At 44.0% G+C, this 21,081-nt stretch overlaps 2 protein-coding genes across 4 annotated transcripts in view; one reads left to right on the forward strand and one right to left on the reverse strand.

Moving 5' to 3' along the window:
• The window catches only part of DEK (DEK proto-oncogene), a 31,041-nt gene extending 23,481 nt beyond the window's left edge, over positions 1-7,560 (reverse strand). For 2 of the 3 annotated variants that reach the window (XR_003135202.3, XM_025443711.3), the window contains exons 1-6: positions 6,852-7,031; positions 6,427-6,585; positions 3,238-3,339; positions 2,870-2,979; positions 1,562-1,656; positions 443-563 (exon numbers count right to left, since the gene is read on the reverse strand). Coding sequence is in view for 1 of the 3 variants with exons in the window: in XM_025443711.3 (XP_025299496.1) it covers positions 443-563; positions 1,562-1,656; positions 2,870-2,979; positions 3,238-3,339; positions 6,427-6,577 (579 nt within the window). In the remaining 2 variants the exon portion in view is untranslated. Of the gene's footprint in view, positions 1-442; positions 564-1,561; positions 1,657-2,869; positions 2,980-3,237; positions 3,340-6,426; positions 6,586-6,851; positions 7,032-7,415 lie in introns of those variants that run through there. The other variant, XR_007408381.1, reaches the window with a different exon arrangement.
• A 10,664-nt stretch (positions 7,561-18,224) lies between these two features.
• The window catches only part of RNF144B (ring finger protein 144B), a 169,987-nt gene continuing 167,130 nt past the window's right edge, over positions 18,225-21,081 (forward strand). Inside the window, exon 1 of the mRNA XM_025443702.3 lies at positions 18,225-18,334. The gene's annotated coding sequence lies outside the window, so the exon portion shown is untranslated. The remainder of the gene's footprint in view (positions 18,335-21,081) is intronic.

A 21,081-nucleotide genomic window follows, 5' to 3' on the forward strand; every position in this document is an offset into this window, starting at 1 on the left:
TCATAACATTATTCCAGTGTCTAGAAAACATCCAGTTCTAATGCACCCCATCTTAATCTTACCTGGACAATCCAACACCTCACCCTCAACTCAATCTGTTTCTGTTCTTCCAATGCCTTCTATATATATAAATAAGCCTGGATGCTTAGTTTGTATTTGTCCATTTAAGACTAATCCAGTTAACAATTACTTTTCTTAATCTTACACCATTTATATCTGATATAGGATACATCTGCATGGATTCTATGTACTTCTATCATGAAAATGTTGCAGATATATCAACAAGGGCATATCCTTTAAATGTAGAAGACAATACTGAATATTGACAATGCTGCTAACAAACTAAATCATTCCATTAAAAGAAAGTAAAGAAAGGCTACAAATAATTGATTTGTTACTGGAAAAAAAAAAAAAAAAAAAAACAAAAAAAACTGGTCCTCACTTTGCCAGAAGGCTTTGGATGCATTAAGAAATTCAAGATCCTCTTCACCAGTTCACTATTTACACCCGATCTCTCCAAATCAAGAACCTCACAGATGCTCTTTAACATGGCATTTCTAAATCTAAAACAGAAAATGAAAGAAACAAAGTTTATTTATTATGTAGCATATATTACCCACAACATAAACGTAACAGCTAACCAAACTGGCTTGGGTAATAAGCATTAAAAAAAAAAAAAAAAAAAACACAAAACAAAAAAAACCAATGTTTCTCCAAATCTAAAAAGTTCTTCCCTATTATCTTGACTAATGTACAAAATACAACCAAATATAATAAATTGAAAACACCATTTACCAATTAAGTTTTAAAAGTAGTAGAAGAATTAACTAGGTCAGACCACCTAGGTGGCTCAGTCGGTTAAGCATTGGACTCTTGAGCTCAGCCCAGGTCTCAGTCCCAGGGTCATGAGTTCAAGCCCCATGACGTGTCGAGGCTACTTAAAAGAAAAAAAGTCAATTCAACTAGGAAATACTGTAAAAAGTTTTCAGTACTCTAAAATTCATGGATTTGACAATTCTTCTGGTGATTAAATACTACATTTTCCCCTCAGCACTCCTACTATGACATTTTGATGAACAAGTAGGTAATCATCTTCATTATTTGTAACTCTTAAGTTTTAGATGATTTAACAAATAAAAGCTCTTAATTTATCATCTGGCTTGCATTATGATGAAGAACACTGCTCCTATCAAGTTGATTATCTTCACAACAGTTTAAATGGTCCCTGTAAGTTGGGGGAACAGAGTGGCTGGCAGAGGACAAGAGTGGGAGAGGTTTTTCAGTATATTTCCCTTAGGCCTAAATTTTGGACCATGTGAACAATTTGTGTATACAGTTCTCCTAAGAAATAGAAACATCTTTAGATGTGAGTTTTCAATACTCTTAACAGTCACTAGTGGAAAGTAATGAACATCACAAGTTGATAGCTATGAAGGAAAGTCAGATCTTGGTATTTAAAGCAAAGCATTAGCAGTCTGCTAAAAAATGTTTCAATGGTCCTATTTAAATGTTAAGAAATAAAACACACTGATCAAAACACAATACTTTAAAAATAACTTACTTTTTCAACATTTCTTCCTTCTTTTTATACTGGGCACTTCCTTTTTCAAATGGAAAGCCACTGAACTGACCCACATTCTTCTTTAATGAGGACACCTGAAAACGTTTCCCTTATTATTAATGCTATTACCCGGTAATGTATGTAAGAAAATTCAAAGCCAACATCTTTATTTTCATAGCTGTCTCCCACCTACAACACTGGTTTATTCAACATTTCTTATTCACAACTGAAAATGGTATTTGTTATTAAAATAGTAACATAATAAATGCTTTAAGTTCAATCCTTAAAGATAACAATTTCAATCTGAATGAATTTCCATCTGGGAATTTTTACTGGCAATTATAAAACCACAACTAAGTGTTATCTGACAATACCAGAAGATGTGGAAAGTTACTTCTTAAAAAACTCCCGTTTCTTAATACAAGTTACTAGTAATATTTCTCAAATCAGAGAGTCATGTATTTTATTCTTTGAAAAGAACGGAGGACCTCCAAAAGTTAATACCACTTAGCAGTCATAAGACTTGTGTAAATCAAGGCAGCCTGGGTGGCTCAGCGATTTAGCACCACCTTCAGCCCAGGGCCTGATCCTAGAGACCCCCACGTCAGGCTCCCTATAGGGAGCCTGCTTCTCCCTCTGCCTGTGTCTCTGCCTCCCTCTCTCTGTCTGTGTCTCTATGAATAAAATAAATAAAATCTTAAAAAAAAAAAAAAAAGACTTGTGTAAATCAGATTGCAGTGACGATCACATGAAATAACACCATGCTTCAGACATTCAATTCTAACATCAAACTTCACTTTGCCCACGTACAATCCAAAGTTTACTCAATTATACGAAATACTGAAGTTGTGTGTACAGTGTAATTCAATTAATGCAATACTGATTTGTTCTAACAAGTTCCCTGACAAAGAATTACCACCTAATTTATCAGATATTTGCTCAAAATGAGATAAATTATACTGTATCATTTATTCTGAATAAGTAAAAACATCCAAAAAATAAATTTCTTCTAATGCATTTAAAGATCCCTAAAAATCACATTTCGGATTTCACATTTTGAAATTTCAGTTTGGCATAAAAACAACTATAGTACAAGCCTAAATGTTATAATCCTAACTGCTGATATTTAATTATGTATTCTACATATGATAAGTCATTTTATATGTCTCAGTTTGTTCACTTGTATGGTACAGAAATTGAACCACTGGATTGCTTAAGTCCCTTCCTGAACTAAAATCATGCTTTAATTGTAAAGTATTTCAATACATAAATATGTTACTAGGTTAAAGATATAAAAAAGGTCTTAACTGTGCCTGGTCTGTTGTAAAGCAGTTTATGTAGATTTCTAAGTTCATCTGTTTTCTTTTTACTCAGGAAGAAATGTATCCTCTCAATTTCACAAAGTTTCTGCCCCTTTCCTAGGGAAAACAAAACAAAACAAAACACCATAATAACTAAAGTTAAATGCCCAGCATGTGTTAATACATACAAAGTTATTTTAATCACGATTATTTAACAGCCAAATTTACATATAGCTTTTGCTGAATAGGGCAAACTAAATAAAATTATACCCATAATATATAATGACTTCGTAAACACTAAAAACTGAACACTGACCATTTTATTATATATTTAGTCATTTTTACCATAAAATGAAAAGAACAGAATAAACTTACCTTGTGCAATTGTAAATGGCTCTCTCTGTAAGGAAGAGACTTGCATGGTCAATCTCTCTACTTTTTTCTTTTCCCTCTTGCCTTCCACGATGAGACTCTTTTCTAGAAATTAATTGAATATTTCTTAAAACAGCTAAAAGCTTAAAAAAAGTATTAACTCTACTGGATAAACATGTAGAAAAAAACTGCAGAACTCTTTAATACCTTACTCTTTTTTTTTTTTTGAGTAGCAAAAAAGTACCTTACTCTTTAATTTTAAGAAGCAAATGATGAAAGAGAAATGAAAATACATAATAAGTTAACATCACTTAAGTTTTTTTTTAGAGTAGCATTTTACTTACCTGGCAACCTCACAAGGGATCCAGTTTTTTAAAAAATCATAAAGGAAATGAACTTTTACTGAACTACAATTATTGCTAATGAAAGTGCCAGTCACTTTATGAAAAATCACCAATGCCCCTCACTAAGCCTGCTCTTTAATTAGACCTAATTCTGTTGATTGAGATTTAGTTTATGGTACATCAAACAGCAAGTTTAAGACTGAGATTATAACAACTTCAAAAACATAGAAAAGCAGTAATTCAGTAAGCAGATGAAAGAAAAACGAAGACTTTAGCTAAAGCAGAGCAGCCTGAGGTTGCTATAAATAGGGTAAAATTCTCCAAGTTTACATTTACTGCAAGTGACTAGGAGGACATTACTTTTAGTTTGGTAAATGTTTATAACAATGGTCATAAATCATTCTAAAAAAGTTAAATTGTTTATAGTACAGACTGCTTTTATTAAAAAAAAAAAAGGCTAGAAGATAAACAGCATTTACTTAAAAACTTAAAACACTGAGCTTAAATTTCCAAAACAATTTACCTACTGAGATAAATTCAGATAAAAGAGGACACTATCACTGAAGGTCCTTTCATTCATTCAACTGAATGCCAGTTTTGTACAAAGCTTCACTAGACACTAAGGGGGGATTGAACAGATGGTCAAGACACTGAGTAACTCTTGAAAGAGATCATGTCTACCGGTGGTGATGAGACACAACAAACACACTCCAAGCAGATGATAAAACACCTTAGGCAATCTACAAATAAAACAACTCTGAATTGAAGAGAGTCATTATTTTTGGATTAAGGAAAAAGGATCAAAACACTGGAGCTGCCTTTGAAGGATAGGTAAGATCTGGAGATGGGAGGATTTGCACAGAAGGAATTAGGAAGGATAAAGGGATTCTAGCAGCAATGGCAATGGTGTGCAGAGTGAAGAAAATGCACTCTAAAGCAATCCCTGTGATCCTGCTACTTCCTTTCCCTGAGTGATTTAAACCTTTCGCTCACCTGTTTACCACGTACAAGCTAATGACTTTCCTGATTCTCTCCACTCAAGAGCTTCAAATCAGCTAGGAGGGTCGATAAATGGACAGCTCCACTTCATGTCCTGTAGGCACCTAACTCTGCATTCAAAACAGAGGTCGTACTCCTCTCCAACCTTGCTCACCTTTGACAATTCTAGTTTTCAGAAAACTGTAGTAATGTCAACTCAGTTGCCGAAGATAGACACCGAAGAATCATCTTTTACCAGCTCCTCACCCACCGCAGTCAAGACAATCCCACCTTCACTAGGAACAGACTACACTGCCTTGTTTCTGTGATGCCTAGACAGCAGACTTGAATGTTCAGGGCTAACGTAGGATAAAAACCTTTACAATTTTAGTTGTTCCATGAACACCTCAAATGAGGGAATGAACAGTAATCAATTAGAACAACTAGAGAATTGCTTGAGGGTAATTTTTTTTTTTGGGGGGGGGGGATATCACAATTCAAACAATCATCAGTTCCCCCAAGCATTACTCTGCCATTTGTAGTATTTTTACATGATTTGTATAATTTTTCCTGACACATGAATCCATCATCTCTGTGGTATCAAAACTTTTGTCTTTAAAGAGACCAAAAAAACTAGAGGAAAAAAATGCTAAGAAGATTCTGGACTAGCAGTTAAGATACTGCAGCCAATTTTCAGTTACTGTAGTATGAATAGTTTAAAAATAACCTGTATTATTTTTTTTTTTCTAAAGCTTCAACGTGGCAGTGCTCCTTTTCTCAGAACACCTATCACTTTAAACAGACAAGAGGCGGAGGGGTGTCATCTCAGCCCAGATTGTATTTATAAAATGCTGACCGTGGGCTCCTCCTGACTTTAGACAGGCAGATGAACCCAGGTCTGGAAAGAAAGCTTCAAACTTCTTCCCAAGTCTGGCTGAGTTGGAGACATGTATTAAACAAACCGAGAGCGGGCTAATCCCATCAAAGAATGCTAAGAGCTGGGATCATCGTGGGAGCTGGCTGGCGTCCCTGCAAGTGGCACTGCCCCAGCCTGAGTGCCGGGGTGCCCCGCCCCCGCCCCCGAATTCCGGGAGGTCCTTGGGCTTCCGGCCTCCAGGTAAACAATGGTTAAAAAGCAGCTCTCGGCAACTTCCAAAACTGAGACAGCTTTCGGAACTCTTTCATGCTTCACCGCTTTCATCTTTAACCACTTTCCCTGACAGCGGCAGTGAAGGCAGCTTTCACTGCCGTGTCCCCGTCAAAGTCACTCGCTCCTCCGAGCCTCTGAAAAGGGGGGGTGGGGGGGAAATAAAAGTTCAGCGAAGACCCTAAAGTCGCCAGAACATTCCCAGGGCTAGCACAATGATAATTCTCCTTTACGTCTGAATGCGTGGTTTCACGCCAAGACCCTCGCAGTAACTCCAGAAGGCGAGACACCTGCCCTCAAAAAAAAAAAAAAAAAAGAAAAAAAAAAAAGTGCAGTTAAATGGGCCGAGGAGGAGCTACCGCAGTAGCAACGTCAAAAGCTAACGGTTCTGAGCACAGATCTGGAAACTCAGAAACGTCCTGTCAGAGGAGAAAGCGTGACGAACACGCACTGCTGACCAGAAGTCAACCGCGCTGCAAGAAAACAAAACAAAACAAAAAAACTCCCCAAAAAACCAAAAAAACCACGTAAAGCCGGGGAACAAGTATCTCGGACAGGAAGCGGAGTCCACGGACCCCCAACACCAAGAGGGGGTGAAACAGCGCGCGGGCGCGGCCGCCAGGGACCCTCCGAGGGAGCGTCTGAGGCGCACGACGGGGGGCGGGGGCGCCCGCAGAACTGTTTGCCGCGAAGCCCACCGCCCGGGACGCGACTTGCTCGCACCTTTTTCCTCCTCCTCCTCCTCCTCCTCGTCGTCGTCGTCCTCGTCCTCCTCTTCACTTTCGTCTCTCGGGCCGGGCATCTCGGGTTCTTTGTCGGCCGCGGGCGCGGCGGGGGCGCCGTCTCCGTCCGCGGCTGGGCCCGACGAGGACATGCTCCGACCTGCGGGCGGGCCGGAAGCACACGGCTCGGTCTCCTGGCGCTCAGCCCCCGGGGGCCGCGTCCCCGCGCTCCGGGCACCCCCGGGGCGGGAAAGCGCGGGCGCGCGCCGCCCCTCCCTCCGCCCGCCCGCCCGCCCGGCCGCGCCGCTCCCCGGGCCCGCCGCCCGCGTCCCCTCCCCCGCCCCAGGCCGCCGTCCAAATGGCCGCGGCGAGGCGGGCGGGCCCGCGGCGCCCCGCCGGCCTCCCCCGCCCCGGCGCAGCCCTCACCGCCGGTGCCGGCCGCCGCGGGCCTGGCGCGCGAAGGCAGGAGACGCTCCGGGAGGCGGCGGCGGCGGCGAGCGCCGAGGAGGAGGCGCGCGGGCCGCTGTCTGCTGACGCCCGCGCCGCGCGCTCCGCTCCCCGAATCAACAAGATTTTCAAAATGGCGGTTCGGGAAGGAAAGCGGGAATGCGGCGGCCAATCAGGGCGGCGGGCCGGGAGTTGGCGCGCGCGGGGCGGGAGGCGGGGCGGCCGGGCGGGCGCCTCCGCGGGGGGCCGGGGCGGGGCGGGGCCGCGAGGGGTCTCGGGGGCGGGGGCGGGGACGGCGGCGGCCGGGCTGGCTGCGTGCGGGCCGCGGCCGGGCGGGCGGCGACGGCGCTAGGGGGCCTGCCTGGTATTGTCTCCTCCGCTCCTTCCCGGAAGAGGGGGGCCGCCTGCGCTCGGGAGGGGCCGGGCGGCGGGCGGCGGGCGGCGGGGAACTTCCCGGCCCCGGCTGTCACCGAGCTGGAGCGGAGTTACTCAGAGAGCGGCCTCCCGCAGGTTCCCGAGGTCGTGCAGGGGCGACTCCCGAACCTGCTGTTTCTCAGGACCGCGTGCCTTGGGGGGTGCACCGTCGGGACCAGGACCCCACCACGCCGAAAGTTCACGTCCCACAGGCGAATCGATTTCCAGACCCGTAAATGTAGGGATGTGTGTGTGTGTGTGTGTGTGTGTGTGTGAGAGAGGGAGAGACCGCATTAATATGGGAAATACGGTACTGCCCAGTCCGGACCCGTAATGTAGAGTGTGAGAGAGAGAGCGAGTGCGCGCAATAATATGGGGAATACGGTACTGCCCAGTCCGGACCCGTAAATATAAGGACTGTGCGTGTGTGCGCGCGTATGAGAAATAATGTAGGAAATACGGTATTGCCCTGTCGAGACCCGTAAATGTAGGAGGCGTGTGTGTGTGTGTGTGTGTGTATGTGTGTGTGTGTGAGAGAGAGAGGGAGAGGGAGAGACCGCATTAATATGGGAAATACGGTACTGCCCAGTCCGGACCCGTAATGTAGAGTGTGAGAGAGAGAGCGAGTGCGCGCAATAATATGGGGAATACGGTACTGCCCAGTCCGGACCCGTAAATGTAGGGACTGTGTGTGTGCGCGCGTATGAGAGATAATGCAGGAAATACGGTATTGTCCTGTCGAGACCCGTAAATGTAGGAGGTGTGTGTGTGTGTGTGTGTATGTGTGTGTGTGAGAGAGGGAGAGGGAGAGACCGCATTAATATGGGAAATACGGTACTGCCCAGTCCGGACCCGTAATGTAGAGTGTGTGAGAGAGAGAGCGCGCGCAATAATATGGGGAATACGGTACTGCCCAGTCCGGACCCGTAAATGTAGGGACTGTGTGTGTGCGCGCGCGTATGAGAGATAATGCAGGAAATACGGTATTGCCCTGTCGAGACCCGTAAATGTGGGAGGCGTGTCTGTGTGTGTGTGTGTGTGTGTGTGTGTGTGTGTGTGTGTGAGATAATAGAGGAAGCTTGGTATTTGCTCAGCCCAGACTTTACTGTGGGAGAGACAATAGAGTAAATACGGTAATGCTCAGTCCAGACCCATAAGCGTAGAGTTGTAAGTGAGAGATAGTGAAGGAAACTGTGCTGCTCAGTCCAGCCCCGCGAATGTAGGGGTGTAGGGAGGTGTGTGTGTGTGTGTGTGTGTGTGTGTGTGTGTGTGATAACAGAGGAAGCGCGGAATTGCCCAGTCCAAACCCGTAAATGTGGGGGAGATGATGGAGACCTGCGGTATTGCCCAGTCCAGAGCCTTCTCCAGGAGCTCCGGCAGATTCCTTGTAAAGTCAACATTTCAACACCTGAGCGCACAATTTTCGACCCTTCAGTGCGCACCCTTTCTGTATGTGATTCCCCTCGTTTCCTCCCCCTGCTCAACCACTACCTGCCCCAAGAATTCTTTTTAGTCAAGGGACTTAATGGAAATAACGATGAGTTAAATTTGCCTGAATGGAGTCCGGATAGCAGGGCAAAAATTAGACATTTTTTTGGAATCCTCTTTTTTCCCTTTTGTGCCCCTACTGAAAACATAAGCCAATTCTGCCTTTTCTACCTTCAATTAAAAAAAAATTTTTTTTTAAAGATTTTATTTATTCATTTGACAGAGTGAGAGAGAGAGCACAAGCACGTGGACTGGCAGGCAGAGGCAGAAGGAGAGGGAGAAGCAGAGACCCCGTGGAGCAGGGAGCCGGGTGTGGGGCTCGCTCCTACTACCCCCGGATCATGACCTGAGCCGAAGGCAGACGCCCAACTGCCTGAGCCACCCAGGCGCCCCACTACCCTCAAATTTTAAACCATTTCCCCCACTACTGATGCCACTCAAATCTTGTCCACTCTTTTGCTTGGATTTCCATGCAGGCTCTCACTGGTCATCCCCCCAAACCCCTGCTAGTCGCAGGGCAGCTGAGGTGATTTAAAAAAAAAAAATCAGATTGGGTACTCTCTTGCTTAAAACTCTCCAGTGGTTTCTTTTCATACTTGGAATAAAATTCAAAGTACTTAGGGTTCATAAAGTCCTATGCAATCCAGTTGTTAACGGTTTCACCTCTCTGACACCTTTGGCTGTTGCAGCCACACAAGCCTTCTTTGATGTTCCCCTAGAAAGCCAAGCTCGTTCTTACCTTTGAGTTTTTTGCTTTTTTTTTTTTTCCTGCGGGGACCACTTTTCCCTCAGAATCTTCAAATGATTCATACTTTCACATCATTTAGCTTTATGCCCAGCTGCTTCTGCTACCCCTGTAATACCATCACTAGTCCCTTTCCATCCTTTTTCATTCATTCATGTATTCATTCAAAAGTATTTGCTGACCACCTGCCTGGCCTCCTGCCCATCAGTAGGAGCTAGAGATGAAAAGTCTCTGCAACCTTGCATTCTGGATGAAAGGATGAACAAATAAGTGAATACACTGAATGACTAATTGTGATAAAAATAGAGCAGGTTAAAAGGAGATAGGAAGTACCAGTAGAGTGGATGGAATTTTATTTTATATTTAATAACCGTTAATAAAATGACATTTGAAAAGAGACCATAAGTAAATGAGAGCACTGGAGAGAGACTGGATAAATTCAAGTATTAGATGTGGGGTACTAGGGGCACAGAGTCAGTTAAGTGTCTGCCTTCAGCTCAGGTTGTGATTTCAGGGTCCTGGGATTGAGTCCTGCATCGAGCTCCCTGGTCAGTGGGGAGTCTGCTTCTCCCTCTACCCCTTCCCCCTGCTTGTACACTCTCTCACACTTGCCCAGTCTCTCTCAAATAAATAAATAATCTTAAAAACAAAAAAGAAGAAGAAATGGAGCAAGATCAAGAATTTCACTACCTGAGAATTGTCTGCCTTCCCCACTAAAATGTAAGCTCCTTGTAGCTGTCCAGACTTTGGATTATTCATCATGATATTCTCAGCTCTTGAAGCAGGGCCCGCCACATAGTAAGTGGTTAATAAATATTTGCTGAAGGAATGCACAGCAAACTCATCTTAGCTCTCATGACGAAGATCAGAATGCTTTTTTTGTTCAATGTGATGAGATGATGTTTTAGGATAGGACAAGTCATGTCAGCAAAAGTTCATTTAACGGCAGTTCAACAGTTTTGTTTGACCTCAGAAGTTTATTTCTCATGCTATAAAGCTCTCTGTCAGCGGAGGCAACTCCCAGGGCTTCCATTCATGTGGTTTACTCATTGCTCTTGGCTGCTTTGATCTTGTAGATCTACCATCTGAACACAAGTCCTTGGAGTTCACAGTGGTAGAGGAATAGAGCAAGAAGAGAAATTCCTGTTCTGTGGTTCTGCTCATTAGCCAGTGGCCAGATTATCACAAGATCCCACCAACCCGAAAAGAATCCAGACAACTTGGAGGCACATATGGAATAATCTGTGAGCATTGTTGCCTCTGCACAATAAGGGGCTGATAGCACAACCAGAAAAGGTACAACTAAGATGAACAGTGGATATATGTTGGTTTTATTTCAGAAACACTAAAACCCTGAATCTTAATTTTTTTTTCATTTTAGCTTAAGAAACTTTTTACATACACTGCACACACATATCTTTCTCATACACATATCTAGCTCTTACATATGCATATCTATCTTTCCCACACTGCAAGCTTCGTGGGCAGAGACCAAGCCCATGCTATTTATTATTCTCTCACAGTTCCTGGCATAATGTCTGACACAGTAAATACTTTAAAAATATTTGTTTAATTGAAATGAGCTCTTTTGGTTCTTAGTGGCATGAATCTGTTGTCTGAATGCTATTTAAAGACCTTCCAGCAATATCAACTCAGTAAATTAACATGGCTTGAGTAAACTGATGACCAGATTCTTATTTAAACCTGGTCATAAATATAAATATAGTGACACATTTGGTCGTTCTAAAAACAAGATATCATACTCTATTTTGGTAGAAAGAGTTAGCCAAAGTACACAGTTTGGTAATCTGAGATTAGGTTTGAAAATATGTGACTGTAACAATATCCAGTTGATTGATAAACTGGATATTCCAGCTCTGACAATGGCCAGGGAAGACTATTCAAAGTAAACAGTAGGAGAAGTTGAGGGAAATGGTGGTGAGATTACAAAAGTTGGAGAACAAAGGATACGTGGTTACCAGATTTTGGCTCTGGTACCTAATTTTGCTCTATATTTAGCAAGTATTCTTTGTAACACAGTTCTTGAATATATCCTTATCAGCTGTTCCAGTGAATGAGACCAAAGAAAGAGAAGCATGGAATTTTGGTATTAATTTACCTTGTTCCACGGTAAGATAAGGAGATCATCTCTGGTGAAGGGGGCTCTTGTGCTTATGGAGTAAAATTCAGTGCTTAGATTATATTTAGCACCATCTCTGTTGGCCAGGTCATAACATCAGAGGCAGTAAAGTGTTTTCTACTACATGTTGGCTAGAAATCAACATTGTCATGAGATTATCAAAATGAAGTGTTATCTTAGGTAATATTAGTAGATCACACCCATGTTTATCATTCTCAATTGGCTCTCATTATGCACAGGACAGAATTCAAACCTGTAACAAATTGCATGACAGTCTGAGCCTTAGTTCACTTGGCCAGCTCTTCATCATCTATTCCTCCTTGCTGTTCATACAGGCAACCTATCTTTCTCCCTTCCCTCCTTCCTCTTTTCTTTTCTTTTCTTTCCTTCCCTTCCCTTCCCTTCCCTTCCCTTCCCTTCCCTTCCCTTCCCTTCCCTTTCCTTTCCTTTCCTTTCCTTTCCTTTCCTTTCCTTTCCTTTCCTTTCCTTTCCTTTCTTCTTTCTCACTCTCCTTAAAGTGTATTGGGGTATAATTGGCATGAAGTAAAGTGTACATAATGAGAGTATCCTAGGGACACCTTGCTGGCTCAGTTGGTAGAGCATGTAACTCTTGATTTCTAGGTTGTGAATTGAAGCCCCATGTTGGGGGTAGAGTTTACTTAAAAAAAATAATGATTAAAAAAAGAAAGTATCCTATTTGATGAGTTTGACAGCATGGAACCATGACCACAATCAAGATTGAGACCATACCTACCACCTCCAAGGGTTTTTGGTGCCCCTTTGTTTTCCTACCCTGTCATCTCTCCAATCCCTACCCCTGGACAATGACTGATACCCTTTCTGCCAGTGTAGAAAAAAATATATCTAACTCTAAAATCGCCCTATAAATTATGTTTTGAATCTAGACTTTTATAGTAAAAGCTTTGTTTTTTACAACTTATTCTCTAAATGAATTAGAGAGGACTTAGGTAAGTATTCATCCCATTGGTATTTGGGTTTATAAAATTAAATTTCAAATAAACACATGTGCAAGTTAGGAAAAGAAAATTGTCCCATCCACATCTCAATTTAATGCAGTAGTTCTAAAGTAGGATGGGGGTGAGAATTTTCCCCCAGGGGACAAAATTAAATCCCCAGGGGATTTAACATTGTCTGGAGACATTTCCAGTTGTCACAACTTGGGGAAGTGCTACTGGCATCTAGTGGGTATAGGCCAGGATGCTGCTAAATATCCTATAATACACAAAACAGCCCTCTCAAGGAAGAATTATCTGGTTCAAAACCTCAGTATTGCTGAGATTAAGAAGCCCTGATCAAATGCAATGTATTTTCTTTTCCTAGTCTCATAAAGACCAACAATCATCCCCAAATAGGCAATTGAAAGACTTCTTTTGAATAGTCCTATAAAATTGTTTTGTTTCTCTTCAGCATGACACTATTTACCATCCCCCTTCTTTTTTTAAAAAAAAGGTTTATTTTGGGATGCCTGGGTGGCTCAGCGGTTGAGCGCCAGCCTTCAGCACAGGGCATGATCCTGAAGTCCTGGGATTGGGTCCCACGTCAGGTTCCCTGCATGGAGCCTGCTTCTCTGCCTATGTTTCTGCCTCTCTCTCTGTGTGTGTCTTTCATGAATAAATAAAAATCTTTTAAAATAAAAAGTCTGGGCAGTGCCGGTGGCTCAGCGGTTTGGCGCCGCCTTCAGCCCAGGGCCTAATCCTGGAGACCCAGGATCGAGTCCCACGGCCTGATCCTGGAGACCGAGGATCGAGTCCCATGTCGGGCTCCCTGCATGGAGTCTGCTTCTCCCTCTGACTGTGTCTCTGCCTCTCTCTCTCTCTCTCTGTGTCTCTCATGAATAAATAAATAAAAATCTTTAAAAATAAAATAAAAAGTCTATTTTGTTTATTTTTAAGTAATCTCTACACCCAATGTAGGGCTCAAACTCATGACCCCAAGATCAAGAGTCACATGCTCTACCAACTGAACCAGCCAGGGACCCCATCATCCCCAGCTTTCAATAACCCTTTCTCTTGTATGATACTGTCCTCACATGACATGGCATTCTCTTGGTTCTTTTCCTCTGTTGACTATCTTGCATCTGAAATGTTAATGTTCTTCAGGGATCCCCATAGGCTCTTGGTTCTTTGCTTACACATGATTTCTCTGGGTACTCTCATCCATCTAATCACCTCTAGCTGGGTAAAGTCCAAATCAATGTATTTAGCAACTTACTTTGAGTATCTTACTCATTAATAATTGGACTTCTTCATTCAATATCCTGTCAATATCTGAAATCAACATCAACAATGAAGCCCTTCTCTTTAGCAAATCTCTCCCCTTTCTAATGATTCATTTCATCGCCTTATTTTCTAGCTTGTGGCTCCGACTTGAATATTTGAAATCATCTTTAGCTTCTCCCTTTTCCCAACTCCCTACATCAAGTCTTCTGGATTCTTTTTTTTTTTTTTTTAAGATTTTATTTATTTATTCATGAGAGACATAGAGAGAGAGAGAGAGAGAGGCAGAGACACAGGCAGAGGGAGAAACAGGCCCCATGCATAGAGCTCAACGTGGGACTTGATTCTGGGTCTCCAGGATCCCGCCCTGGGCCTAAGGTGGCGCTAAACTGCTGAGCAACCGGGGCTGCCCAATCTTCTGGATTCTAAATCCCTGGATGTCTTATACACCTCTCCTTATCTTTCAGGCCATGGTAGCTTTCTCTCTAACTGCTGTAATAAACTCCTGGTCTCTGCCTGAAGACTTCATCTTTTGAAAAACTAGTCACCAAAAAGGAATAATCTTGCAAATTCTATAGACTTGCTAGTGTGTTTGTCTGGCAAACATAAATTGAGCTTTCAAGACTCAAAATGTTGACTTCTCTGTGGAACATTCCTCCTGTCTCTGAAATTGAAACTCCCCTTCCCCCTGCACCATGTTCTTTTAGTACTTTGTTCATATCTTTATTACAGCACTTACAAAATCATACTGTAATTATTTATGTGTCTACCCTTAAACATTCATTAAGTCATCTGGCAAGAGCTCTTTCTGAAAAGCCGCCTTACTCCTGACTATTGAAACACCCTGTCCTTTTCGTCCCCAATTCTGTATTGGCCACCATCTATATGGTTACATGAAGAACTCTTGCAGGCATGTGTTTACATCATGATCCTGACACCTTGTTCCATCTGTCTGGATATCTGACCCAGGGAAGGCTGGTGAATCCTCTCAATATCAATTTGAAATTGAGAGATTAAAGGTGAACGTGAATTAAGATAAGGGAGGAACAAAGCCTCATGATTATATTCCCAAAAAAGCTCTGACTACAAATTCAAGGGTAAGGACCTCCCTTGGTCATCTTTGTAGATCCAGCACTTACTATTGAGATATAAGACATATTCTAGATACAAATATATTTGTGGAATTGAAAGGAAGGAAGGAAAGAGGAAAGAGGAGAAACAAATGAAAAAATTTGAAAGAAAATTCAAGAGAATAGAACTGAAGAGGGAGAAGGCAGTAAATCCTCTTAAAATGACAATAAAGAATAATGAAAAAAAAAGAATAATGAAGAGAGTGATCTAGGGGTAAAATGTTTGGCTGTCCTGGGGCACCTGTGGCTCAGTGGGAAGAGCTTTTTGCTCTTGATCTCGGAGTTGGAGTTTGGGCCCAACGTGGGAGGGAGAGATTAAAAAAATAAAATTAAGGGGCACCTGGATGGCTCAGTTAGTTAAGCATCTGCCTTTGGCTCAGGTCATGATCCCAGGGTCCTGGGATCGAGCCCCCATATTGTTGGGCTCCCTGCTCCGTGGGGGGTCTGCTTCTTCCTCTCCCTCTGCCCCCCCTCCACTTGTGTGCGCTCTCTCTCTCTCTCTGTCAAATAAATAAAATCTTTAAAAAATAAAATTAAGGACAAAATGTTTGTCTGTCTTGCTCTGGCTTTGCTGTCCTAGGTCAGCCTATTTTCCCCTCCTGCTTTCACCTGCCGCCATTGGCTCTCAGAGTCTGGTGGGGGGACCCAGCCGGAGTCCTGGCACTTCCACTTTCCTTTCCATCTGATTACAGCCCACCATGGTTGCAGTGAGGTAACTCAGGTCCCAGTCATTAGATGTCTAGACCTTCACAAACCCAGAGAGTGTGGCCTAGTAAGAGTAGCGTGAACTTTGGTTTCAGACAGATGAGTTGAAACTGAGGAAGGTCACAAAATGATCAGTTGGTAAGACTGAAAGATAATAGGAATCAAATAACTCTGAAAAGGAGAAGCGAGCTGGGGTGGGAGCATGCTTGTCTGCTGTCATATAGTAGAACATTTGGAATATATATCAAAGTGATTCCTGTTTGTCAAATTCTCCTTTATTCTACTAGTCAGTTACAAATCAACATGTTTTCTATCCTCTACTGTAGGAGTAACTATATAATAAAATGTTTCATAAACAACATTTTCTCTCCTCTAATTTCCGTTTACCTCTTGTTTCTCATTGTTTACCACCACTGATTCTGCTCTTCCTCCACCCATCAATTCAGGAAAAGTTTGTCTCTCTAGGGACTTGTCTTAGGGCTGACTGAGCTCAGATGCCTCAAAGGCATGAGGATCTGTGTGCTGATACTCACTGAACCTGTGGCTCTGCCAGAGATCTCTGAGTCCTTCCCATCCCTACCTCCCACCCTCATTTGTTCTCTGTAGCCCATAGTCTTTCCCAAGCAAAAATCTCATCTCATGGTTACCTTGCTTGTAACATTTCAGTGCCTTCCTGTTGTCTGTGGAATCAAAAGCAACTTTAGAACATGGCCTCAGGGCAGCTGAGTGGCTTAGTGGTTGAGTTCTGCCTTTGGCTGAGGATGTGATCCTGGGGTCCTGGGATTGAGTCCTGCTTTGGGCTCCCCATAGAGAGCCTGCTTCTCCCTCTGCCTATGTCTCAGCCTCTCTGTGTCTCTTATGAATAAATAAATAAAAATTTAAAAACAAAAACCAAAACAACACATGGCCTAGCGACTCTATCTGATCTGCTCTCTGCTTCCCTCTCTAGCAGGTCTCTCCATTCTTCCTCCCAACCACTGGTACTCCCTCCTCCAAAAAAGAATCCCACAACCATAACGAGCTTCTTGGCTTTCTTTCTAGCTTTCTTTGGCTTTCTTTCTATGCTATCCCCCTACTGGAACACTCTGTTCCTACTTTCCCAACCCTTACCAAGTTATATTCACTCTTCAGGTCTCAGTTTAAAAGCCACTCCCCGCCCCCCCAAAAAGCCACTTCCCCTGGGCTCCACCTATAATGCCTTCCTTTAGCCCCTCCCTCCATCAGAGCATCTACCTTTAACAGCCTGATCACTTGTGTGCCCCTCTATTCATTTCCGTGAGGTTAGGGATGTTGCCTTTCATGTTAACTCTTCTACCCCTACCAGCCAGCAGCACCTCAAACTAGCAAGCTTTCAATAAATTTTGGCAGAATAATAAAAAAGGGCCAGAGTCTCTTTAATAGCTATTTGCATTTTCCAGAGCTGTGTTATAAACTAGTTGTTTCTAAAGGTAATTCCTAGCATCACTTAAGGTGTGATTGACATGACTGACTATGAATACTCCTACACCACCTCTAACCTGCTCCATAAATACACATCATGTGTATGAATAAATGAACACACGGAGTGCCATTTAACAAGTCACCTTCCACATTCCCAGGAGGGATGATGATGTCACTGCCTCCCAGCTCCTGCATGTTAGTGATGATACAGTGATGTTTTCGCAGATGCCTTCCTATGGTTACCTTTTTATGTTCTTCAATATGCTCTGCCTATTGCTAGTTCGTTGGCCGTAGAACTCTCTTTGAACACATCCACCTGCTCCTTCCCAGAACTTTGGCTTTCAGAAGGGTCCCTCTCCTGAGAAACGGAGGCTCCAGACATGCTCAGTAACCAAAGCCAGGTGTAATGAACCGCTCTCGCCTAGACTCGGGGCCCTAACAGGTGGCAGGTATCACCGGTGCCGGCAAAAGAGACCTGCCCTGTCTTGTACAGCTGAACACATCCTTCTGGAGACCAATCTCAAGTCCTGGCAACCACGTTTAATTATTGGGAACGTCGACATTTTTGAAACAGTAAAAATGGAAGGAGTTATTTTGGAAAACTGAAAATGACTGGCCGGAGAGCGAGCACAATCTCCGAGAATATCAAGCGTTAAATGATACTGTGGGTAAGGCCGGTGGAGATGGAGGCAGGGGACGAATGCAAGCGGTGCCTTCCCTGAAGGGTAGATCAAAGATTTTAAAAGGTGTGTGTGTGTGTGTGTGTGTGTGTGTGTGTGTGTGTGTGTTTTGTTTTTTTTCTGAAATCGCCCAGCCCCAGAATGTCAGGGACCACAGTGGCTGCCCCTGCGGAAGGAGAGCGCATTTCTGGGGGAGGTGTGTGCGTGCACGCGCTGGGGGGGGGGGGTGCGGGGAGGGCTCGGGAGAGGGGCCACGGCTCTCCGGCATAAACAGCAGGGGGAGAAGGGGAGCGCGGCGGAGGGCGGAGGGCGGAGGGCGGCCGCAGGGGGCCGGCGCGGGGGGCGGGGGCCGGGGCGCGGGGCGGCTGGAGCCCGGAGACCCGCGCGCCTCTGCTACGCGCAGCGCAGCCCGGGGCGGGGAGGGTGGTGCTGACAGCGGCCGCTCCCCGGGTCCCCGCTCCGCACGCGGACCTCGCACGCAAGGTAAGCAGGGGTGCGGGGGGAGCCCTCGCCCAGCGCTGCGCGGCGGCGGCACCGGGTGCGGGGTCGGCCTCCCCCGGGGGCTCCTGCGCGCCGGGCCAGCCCCGGGCGCGGGGACGGGCTGCGGGGACTCCGAGCCTCCGCCAGCCGCGCTGCTACCCCGCGGCCTGCGGGACCCCCGGCTCCCCCCACCCCGTCCCCCAGCCCGCGGGCAGCCCCCCAAACCCCGCGCCCCGGCCCGGGGTGGGAGGGCAGGCAGGAGGTCCTGCACCCTCTCCAGGTGCGTGGCGCAAGCACCCACGCCCCTTTCTCCCCTAGACCCTGCAGTCCTCCCCAGGTTGGAACATCACGATCCCTCTCCTTCCAGAACACGCACCCCCACCCCTCCCAGCCTCGGTGTCTAGCCTAACTTTGAGGGCTTTGGTGATAACCCTTGGTCAAGGCAGGTGTAGCGGCTTCTCTTTCCTATGTGCACCCAGCAATGGGGTGAGGCTCTTTGGGGGGCACTCTTCCTGAAAATTAAATACCGTGAGGAGTTTACAAGGTTTTCTGGGTGACTGCGGTGCTCGTGGAACTTTATCACAGCCTAGAGCATAGGTCCTGTTCAAGCGCTGAGATGCCCGATTCAGAAAAGTAAGGGTGGGTGGTGGGTGCAGCCGCAGCTTCTGTGTGAAGCGCTCCGGGGGATCGCGCTGTGCTCTTCATCGCAAAATCTCCTCTAAGTATCTTGAAGGTCCGCAGAGCGGGGAGAAGAGGCTCCCAACTGTTGGTGAGCATCACCTGCAGAATAAAAACAGAGCCAAGGCTGGTTTCCTCCAAGTTGATGAATTTGCTGGGGTGGTTGGTTCTGAGTTGGCAATTTGGGGGAAGGGAGGGTTAACGTGCGTTTGAAACTCACATTTAGGGTGGAGAGAAATGCCATACTTCTAAGAGCCCCAGTTTAAGAGTTAGCTTTTAAACATCATTTTTGTTTTTTAATGTAAGAATTCCTTAAAGGAATTCCAAAAGGACTCTGGCGATTAGAAGGGAATGAGGCCTATTCCTATGAAAACCAGAAAACCTTCCCTGGCTGTGCTTGAATTGACTTTCTGTCAATGGCCGCTGGCATCATTACATGTTGGTTGCTTTACAGCTGAAGATCCAAATGCACTACATCTCTAGGAACCAGAAGGAAGGATTATCATAGAAATTAATTTAGGTTCTGTTCACATTCCTAATTATTTCTACCCTGAATTGGTGAAGGGTGTCTGTAAATTATATGGTATTTAAATTTATGCAAATACTAAATGCTTCTCCATTCTCCACTTTGTCATAGATGTGCATCTGCTGCTATTCATACGGACCTCTATCTGAACCATGCTAAGTACCTACCAAAATCTCAGAGTAAAGACCAGGGAAAATAAATGTTTTTATTTTGTATTTGGAAAATTAAGGTGAAGGACTAAATCTTTAAAAAAAAAATACTGTTCAGTAGGTATCATATTAAATCATACCACTTTTTATGAAATGAGATGCTCATTATGAAATAGGGATGGTATTTGGTAACTGCTTTCAAGGATATTAAGGACAAGTAGGAGACTGTAAAGCATTTTGAACTTTTAAGAAAAGAGTCACTGTCTAGGTATTGAGCCAGTATGATTGTTTTCCTGGCAAACTTTTTCTCCTTTCTAAAATTAACTTTCCCCTAGGAAAAATAGTGCAGATGCACACGATTCAGCCAACCAAGTCAAGAAAATACTGTGTTTGAATTTTAAAACTGACCTTAATTCATCCCTATAGATCTAGAATTTGCAGTCTGTACCACAAAATATGCAGAAATATTCATTGCTTGCTGACCTTTTCAAAGCACTGGCTTAATGAGGGTTGTTATGGACAGAGTACAATATTATGTTATGAATTTTGTTGGCTTAAGCAAAACTGTTATTATTTTCCTAAAGATTTGGTATAGATGTGTGTACCCTGGGTCTGGAGCTTACATAATTATGGATGTATATGTAACACATGTTTTTAATAGGAACAAAAACCCACAATATTTTTCTCTGCGGCAGAATACTGTATGTAAGCATTAGGTTTTGATTACTTTTTCATGGAAATTTTAATATGACAGAACTAAAAACTTCAAGGAAATAATTCCATAAAGATCTATTTGGAACTGAAGGCCTTGTTAAAAGATGCAAAGAGCCCTTAGCTGTGTGCTTAGCATACATGGAATAGTCTTTTGTGAGTGAGTAAGGGTGGCAGATCCAATTCTGGCAGCCTCAGACAGCGGATGATTAGACCCTGCCACTCTTTTTCAGACCTTTAATTTGGTCTGTAACTTGATGCTTCACTGACCCCACACTCTCCCTGCCACGCTAGCTAGCTCGCAGAGGAATTGCTGGCACTCTGCATTGAATTTTTTTCCCTCCCATCAAATAGAACATGTTTGCATTGGTTGCAGAATGCAGTTACATTTTTAGCACAGTATTCAAAGAAATACCTTTAGCCACAAAGAAGAGTAGCTTCAGTGTAGCCTAGATCACAAATTGCCGTATTTAACCAAGTTATATTAATTTCCCTTGATTCAACTATGTAGAAATAATAGTGTCGTGGAGTATTAAAATTGGAAGGCACTTTAGAAGTCATCTAGATTCTAATAATTTCTTTCTGCAGATGAATATTGAAGCACTCATAGCTGTAATCCAAACTTCGAAAGTAGACATTAAGTTTTATATTCTTTCCAGTTTGTGTAGTCATGAGGAATTTGCTCA

The sequence above is a fragment of the Canis lupus genome, chromosome 35 (genome assembly GCF_003254725.2).
Source record: "Canis lupus dingo isolate Sandy chromosome 35, ASM325472v2, whole genome shotgun sequence".
Classification (NCBI taxonomy): domain Eukaryota; kingdom Metazoa; phylum Chordata; class Mammalia; order Carnivora; family Canidae; genus Canis; species Canis lupus.